The 8,386-nt window shown below is 36.0% G+C and overlaps 1 protein-coding gene across 1 annotated transcript in view; it reads left to right on the top strand.

Annotated features, from left to right (window-relative positions):
• The first annotated feature begins 1,347 nt into the window (after positions 1–1,347).
• col5a2a (collagen, type V, alpha 2a) overlaps positions 1,348–8,386 on the top strand; it is a 31,383-nt gene continuing 24,344 nt past the window's right edge. The window contains exon 1 of the mRNA XM_082176663.1: positions 1,348–1,601. Within this exon, the coding sequence (XP_082032789.1) occupies positions 1,505–1,601 (97 nt within the window). The 5' untranslated portion in view covers positions 1,348–1,504. The remainder of the gene's footprint in view (positions 1,602–8,386) is intronic.

Raw genomic sequence — 8,386 nt, 5'->3', positions numbered from 1 at the left:
TATATCCATTATAGGCCTGGAGAAGATACAAATCTTTGCTGCAAAGAAATTGATGGAAAATTGGACAAAACTGTTCAGGGCATATTTTGTTATTTAGCTGGAATTTTTTTTAAATAACAGTTCGATAGATAGATAGATAGATAGATAGATAGATAGATAGATAGATAGATAGATAGATAGATAGATAGATAGATAGATAGATAGAACGTAAATATTGTTTGTGAGCTATTTCAGCTGGTTCGCTTACTTCCTCTAGAATTAGACCACCCAACCCCAATCCCACTCGCCCCCTCAGTAAAAGCCTGCCCTCCGAAGACTTGTCAGCCAACCGGGCGTCAGCAAATCTGAACACGCAGGGAGGATTTTCTGATGGCTGAAATGCACTGGACACTTACCTGACTCTTTCTATACAGAGCCTAGAAGTGTCAGCTACAGGTAACAAGTGTGATTCCTCAGGACACCTACATCAGTGATATCTGTCAGGCAGTAGAGTTTTCAATTTTCTTTCATTCTTGGAATAGTATATTTACTGTTCATTGTCAGTTGTGATCAGTCAACATTCATTCATAATTTCTCACATTAATTATTGCTCCTCACATTGTGAGTAAACTTAATCAAATACCCACTGATGTCCTTAAGCAGTGTAAATTATACTAGATGACAGTCCTCTTTTACTTTATAGCACGCCAATTTTATTGAATTTGAAATAAAATAAAAACAGAGCAAAACCTGCCATTCAGCCAAACCACATGCAATATCTTGGTCATCTTTCACATAAATATTTGTGTTAATGAAGTAATTCATACCCATGTGTTCAGCATGTGAAATACGCTTAATAAAATGTTGAACTGCACAAGTCTGTGGAACTGTAAAAGATTCCTGACCAGCAAAGGGAATGTTTAGCTGATCCTATCGTCTAGTTTTTAATACTGAGGCAATGAAGAACGAGCTCCTTTTTTTTTACCTTTCAACATTGTCTCCCCTTCTCGTTTTACTACTTCTTTATATCTGTCATCTGCAACCCAAGACAAATGGGATATAAACTCTATTCTTGTTTCCTTGTAAAAAGAGAGCCTATAAGCAACAGCAGTAAAAGCAGTGCAGTTAAGACTGTCATAAAGCCAGTTTACTGTCCTTCTTAGCAACATACTCTAACATATCAATGAATAATCACCAAAAACATATTCAAGAATTACTGTTACAATAGAACAACCGATGTTTAAAGAATAGTCATGACTCACGAGGAACATACAGTGTCATTCTACAGAGCCAGAGTGGATGCTTATGAGAGAACACTGACAAAAGGGGGAGGAAAATTAGGGTTGGCAGCATTCTTCTTACTTAAAGCTGTTAAAAAAGAGGCAGCAGAGAGTGGGGCTGGGTCTGATTGCTGCTCTGAGCTGGAAAAACCTCAGTCTGTCTTCATGGTGCAGCGATAACCTGGACTCTTTTTTCCTTCCTCTTTCCTGTTACTTTGCACACAAGAACAGCTCATGTCTTTGATATGGGCATGATGATCTTTGAGCCTTATAGGACTGTTCTGTTTCTGGCTTTATCTGTGGCTTTTTTACAATTCGTGAAATGCCAAGACGAAAACGGTGGTAAGTTGCTGTTTATTTATGAAGCTAATTGTGCTGATGCTAAAGCTGTTGCTTTTGATCTTGGTATACTGACATGGGACTAGTCTTATTTTTTATTTTTTTTATTTAATTATATAAATGTTTACCAGTAAGGTTTATTTATGTATATAAAGTGAAATTGTCTGGAAAGGCTTGAATATCAAGCTTTTTATGTGTTAACTGTTTACTGTTTAAAATTGGAGCTTAATTTTAAAGGACGTTGCATATATCTGCATAAGATCTGGCTGTACTTTTGACCAGCAAGCATCTTTAGCTATGCCATAAATTGGAGATTTGGTAGCCTAGTACTTTTGACCAGCAAGTATCACTAGCTATGCCATGTGGTTCCCATACTGTAACATGATTAACGGTGATGTCACTTGGAGTTTTGTGACATATGAGGATGGGCAAAGGGCACAGTTTACTCTTGACTCTTCAACATGCACCATCAGACTTGTTGTCTACTTGCACCAATATCCTCCTCTCACATCTGCTAAATCGATTTCAGCTTTAGTACTGTGCTCACATGTCTCTACAGGAACACATCTTGCATCCTAATGCGGAGCAGATGTGTGAGGATATTATGAGTAAGGCTCTGACTCTGAACATGCATGGAAAGAGAGAGAAAAAAACCCACCCAGCCGAGAAAACACCTGAGTGCTATTACCTCAGTCATGCCCCGGTTTAGAGCATTTCAAACATGTGACGTGTATTTTTCCCTAAATGATGTCACCAGACACAACACTTCTAGGGAGGTTCTCTTGATCTTGAATGTTTAGCAGATTTTGATATATCACTATCTGAACAACATGTTTTACGTGTGCCTCTTGGATTCAAAACCTATTTTTGGGGTTTCACAGGCAGTGCGCCATCTTCTGGTAAATTATCAGTACACCCAAAAACAATTATAATATTTTTCCAATGTAAAATGAGATTTAATTTTTCACACTTTAGGCTAAGAAGTAATAATATTTTATTTAGGTGAACATTTTGTAGTATTTTTTGGTGGAATTTCTCAAAAACGATGTATTTTGGTCAAGTCAAGTCACCTTTATTTAAATAGCGCTTTTTACAATACAGATTGTATCAAAGCAGCTTCACAGTGATAACATGAAAATAATACAACAAAGTTTGTTTCTAGAAGAAAATTGCGTCATCATCCACCTTAAGTAAGGCAAATCAATAATATTGTTGAATATTAAATGTCCCCAACTAAGCAAGCCAAAAGCCAAGGCAACAGTGGCAAGGAACCAAAACTCTATCAGGTGACAGAATGGAGAGAAAAAACCTTGGAGATTGGATCAGAACATTCAGAATATTTATCCAGTTCCATCTGTTTGGAAGTTGGAGTCATCATGCCGGTATGGAGATGGGTTTTTTGAGGATCAGTGCCAATGGCTGTCGTGTCGATGAGGCCTTCACAGGGCTGATGAGGCTGGCACTTCAGGGATGCGTTGTGGATGGGTCCAGGCGCAGGTCCACCATCTGATCTGGAGACGGCCCAGATCCGGCTGACTTAAGTAAACCTCGGAACAAACAGAAAGGCTAACATTAGCGTAGATGCCATTTTTCTTATGATGCAACAAGTACATCAGGTGTTATAGGAAGTGTCCCCGATTCCGGCTGACCTATATGCAGCCTAATAATCATGCACTTTTTGGGTGGCATTATCATGTTTCCTGCTAACTTGCATATTTGCCCATTTGTATCGTATGTTAATCTCTATAGTACATTTAATACAAGTTTTTACAATTGCAACTTCATGTCAACTAACTTTCATTAGAGTATTAGTAAACTGCAGTGGACTGGTAGGTTAGGAGTAACTTAGGTGTTAGGGTTCAGGTTAGTAGAATAAGTTGACATGTAGTAGCAAAGTTACTTATAGTTAGTATAATGTCTTAGGGGAGCATCAAAATAAAGTGTTAGCAGATAATAAGCAGACAGTCTACTTGTACTCTAATGTGAGTTAGTTGGCATGTAGTTGCAAAGTTACTTATAGTTAGTAGAATATCTGAAGTGGACCATCAAAATAAAGTGTTACCAACTTAACTAAAGTATGTTTGTGTACATACTATTCCTTACTTGAAGAAAATGGCTAAATTGGTTTGGTTTCAAGCTAGTTAAAGTGACTAACTGAAAACAGATGTTTCTTTCTAAACAGTTTTGTTACAACGGTAATATTTATGTAATGTAAAGAGTAGAAAATTACCCTAGAAAAACAAAACAACAAAAAAATGAAATGTGCTCTTCGGCAAATGTGGTTAGGTTGCTAGTATTTTATCTAATGCATAAAAGATGCTGTTTCTCTCACCCTGTCCTTTCACACAGACATTTCAATGCCAGCACACACCACATAAAGTCCAAGTGTGGTTGTTCTGTTCTTCATCCATTCCACGTGATCAAACATCTTTTCATCTGAGCGCTATCACATGGAACAGGTTTAAATACCCCTAATCTTTTGGATAATGTGTAATTTTGTGTAGATTTGGTTAAACAAATCCACACAAATTACTTTTCACAATACAGTGAGAAACACTGTAATTTCTCTCTGACCCAAACAGAAGATCGTCTTTCTAGCATTATACCGTTAACTGGATTTTTTTATTATAAGGTTGTGTAGCCTTCTGTGCTATTCTAATTTTCTATTTTATTTTATTTACATGAATTAATGCCCTTTTTTGATTAAAAACTGGTTTCAGTCATTGTTGCCGCATCAATTATATTACAACAAAGAGAGTGTTTTCACTTTACAGCTAAATATCCAAATATGCGCATTCGACCGAGTCCACAGCTTATGTGCTGATGGAAAACATGTGCTGCATTTTTGAGCTATGACTTGATTACATGCCTCTTTGGTCCTGCAAGAGGGAGGGATAGAGACAGCGAGAAAGAGGGAGCGGGGAGAGAACCCTATTCTCCACATGACACCAATTTTTAACACTATTAACCTTTACTGTACAATCCGTATAGCACCTTTGATCTCCCGCAGAGATGGCACTGGGCGTCTCCATGGAATAAACTATTTAGATTTTTTATGTTTAGCGCGCTCTTGAGCCTACTCCATGGGAACTACTTATAAAGTAAATTATGGCAGTCAGCAAATGCAAGCCCGGGGGATGTCTTCCAGATGTTAAACTGGTTGCTTTGGCAGTATTTGTAAAATATTAAACAAATGTTGGCTAAAATGTGGTTGTGGAGGAAGTCATGTAGCCGATGTAAAGAACACTGTGTTTTCGAACACCATTGAGGACAATTGGGGTTGGAAAATGAGAGCAAATGCAGACATTTTACCACTATAAACTACAATAGCTCAGCAAAATCTGTCATGTGCAAGCAAGCCTTCAGCCATGTTCAATAGATTTAGTGAAAAACCTTCAAATATATTTTTGGCAGTCTTACAGGGTCAGGAAGCACGGAGGATGAGACGAATGTATGCCAAACATGACTGTGTAGAGAACGCAGAGGTTGGCAGTGGAGGAAATGACGAGATCTCCCCTTGAGATGGTTCATAAGCTTATACACAGCTGTTCCAGGTGGTCTGTATATCATCTGGATTTGGCCTATACGTTTTTAGTCCTATCTGTTTGTCTGTTAATGCTACACTAGTCTCCAAAAAACACTTCTTGATGGATAAAAGAAGAAGCCTAGATTTCATATACTGATTATTTTGTGGATGTAGGCTAAATCACTAGTCACCCAAAAAAGAAACTTGTGTCATAATTTACTCACACGCTTGTTGTTCCAAACCCGTATGATTTGAAACACACAAAAAATTATTACAATTTTGAATAATGCATTAGGCGTCAATTAATCATTTCGGCAAAATATTGTGAACGGAATTAAAATTTCAACTTAAAATCAATTTATTTGTTGATAAGATCTGACTCAAAATAATTATTTGTTTTCACATTAGACATTACTAATTATATCATAAACACTTAGGGGAACATTATTTTTAAAATTTCACATGTCTTTAAAAGTTTTAGAATACAACTTATCTTCATACTGACTACTTTTTTTTGACATTTTGGAGTTTGTAATTTTGGAGCTTGACATTCCCATATTCACTATCAATATGGCCAGACTCTTCAAAAGTTCACGTTGTGTATTTCATTGCAGAAAGAAAATGACAAGTTTGGAACAATATAAGGATTAGTAGAATAATGACAGAATTAAAATTTTTGAACTATTCTTGAAGGACAGATACCATGCTCAATGCCACAAGTCATTTTACTAACTGAACCATATCACATCCGCTGCCTCATTTTTATTAGCCCACCTGTCCGGTAAAATCCCCCCAAAATATTATCCATCACTAAACGAGTGAATAATATTTAAAAACACGATTCCATGTCTGTTTAGCTATAAAATACAGCCATACCATTCTCAAGCTTCTCATATTATCCTTTGTCAAGATAAAAGTCCTTTGTGGTCCCTCTCACAAAGTCCCTCTCACAAAAGTTCTTTGTGGCTGCCCAGCTTGAAATTATACAATGACAAGATGAAATGACAGGTTTTGGATTCGGGCCATGAGATCAATTCAACATAACTATTCCACATTACTTTTGACTTTTGCCAGTGACTAATAGAACACAGCCCTATAATGACATCTACATTGTGCTGAAAATGAAACAGATGTCATTCAGACTAGAGTAAGGATTGATGGCTAAATAGAGAATTTGAATGCAAACCAACATATTTGTGGGCTATTCAAGTTTTTCTGAATAGTTTTTTTTAAGGGATCCTTAACGAATCCACATTTAGTAATACTCTTATTGCAGGATTTGATATTCACCTTCAGTTATTGGGTAAAACTGCTTCTTGACATAATGTACTTTTGCTAGTGTTTGCGCTCATATTTTTTAGGCAAGTTTATTTATATACCACATTTCACACACAATGGCAATTCAAAGTGCTTTACATAGAAGAAATTAAAATAATAAAAAGAAATAAGAATAATTAAAACAGTTTAGAAAAATCAAATAAAATACAGAAAAATGTAAAGTAAATTTCACATGGAATTAAGCGAAATCTACTTAACTGAGCTATGTAAAATTAATAAAGAGAATAAGTACATTTAACTTGGCCATTAAAGGCTGCTGAGTAATTTCTACTTACTCATTTGAGTGCAATTCTCTGTTTACAGTAGGCTACATTTTACTCAAACAATGTAACTGAATTAAGCCATGCTTTTAAAGTGTATGATTTACAAGGAAACATTTTTGTTACACTTTGTAGGACAACATATCTACACAGAGACCTCAATACTTGGTACACAATTCACAATTTGTTGAGCATGAATGGATCATTTTGGGTCGAAAATAAACTCCAAAAGTCACAAAACGAACTAAATCTAACAACAAAAGCAATGATAAAACAGTGAAAAATGCAACCTTATAAAAGCATATCAAGCCAAGGCACTCGAGAATTTAAGGAAATATATAAAAAGCTTGGCTTGATATGTTTTTATGAGTTGAATTATCCCACCCAAAGAGCACCGGGATGCAGATTCTACACCCCATGCAGCACTTTTTGCGTTCCTTGTTTTAAAAATGCAACCTTATTAATATTCATGCCTCAGTGCATGATGGGAATCGAGTACTACAAATATTTAATATCCTTTTTTTTATTCTTGCCTGAATTAACTCATTCAATGTAGAAATTAAATTAGTTTTTTCTGTAGTATTTACTTCACCACAGAATAATTTTATTTTTTTATCAGTGACTGAGTCCACTCTAGAGAAAAATGAGAACTCTCAACATGAGAACACAGTGTGCTTTTCAACACAAGCAACTATCACGCACTTCATTCACTCTAATAACTAGGCCACCTGAGTCAGCCCAGTTTGGAAACATCTGCACAGTTTGAGTCATGGACACAATAAGATTAGATTAATAGTGTTAGAAAAAAGTCATCCTGAGATGCCATGTGGCAGTCACATTTCAGTTTGTAAATGTCTGAGGCCTATTAGAAAATTACATATTTAATCTATATTTGTGTGTAATATCCATTGGTTAAAAAACCAGCTGCAGTTTGAAGTAGTTCTCAAAATGAAAATCAAGGAATGATGTACCAAATTACTGTTAAGGAGTTTGATTCTTGTTCTGTTGCTAAGTCATTTGTGCGTATATCCAGTGTACACTCAATTATTGTAAATACTAGGCCAATTATACCAATTACTTCCTCATGCGGTTTTACTTTTTACATTAAACCGACGTTAAACATTGTTCATGTCCTTCAAATAAACTATAGCTACAATCCGTATGTATCCAGTAGATAAATGTTGCCAAAACAGTTCATCTATCATATTAAGGAAGAAAATGTGATCCAGGCACAGAACTTCAATCTGGCAGGAGCTTAAAGTTCAAAAACACATTCACGAGAGAGACATTTTTCCACCTTGTAAGTTAGTTCTTTTTCGTACCTTCACAGCAGGAAGTCTCTCGCACTGGAATTTCCTCTGGAGAGAACGCTGAGTAATGTCTAGGTCTTAGCAATGATATCATTCTGTCTCATAATGGTTACAGAAAATCTACCTCTTCTTATTGTCTTACATTTTTAGTCAGCCAATAAGGATGCTCTTTTTGTCATTAAAAAATAGTGGATACTAACGACCCCATGCAATTGCATGACGAGAGCAGTTTTCCTTTACAAGTGCAACTGATATGACCTCAAAGAGGTATCTAAATTGCTTTTTTTCAGTTTTTCACATCAAACTGTGCTCTAAAACCCTCACCTTATAACTCTTAGTCATTAAGGAAATAAT

Source organism: Leuciscus leuciscus (assembly GCF_965113295.1).
Source record: "Leuciscus leuciscus genome assembly, chromosome: 7".
In the NCBI taxonomy this organism is placed as follows: Eukaryota; Metazoa; Chordata; class Actinopteri; order Cypriniformes; family Leuciscidae; genus Leuciscus; species Leuciscus leuciscus.
The sequence above is the reverse complement of the archived record's forward strand: the minus strand, read 5'-3'. Positions and strand labels throughout refer to the sequence as shown.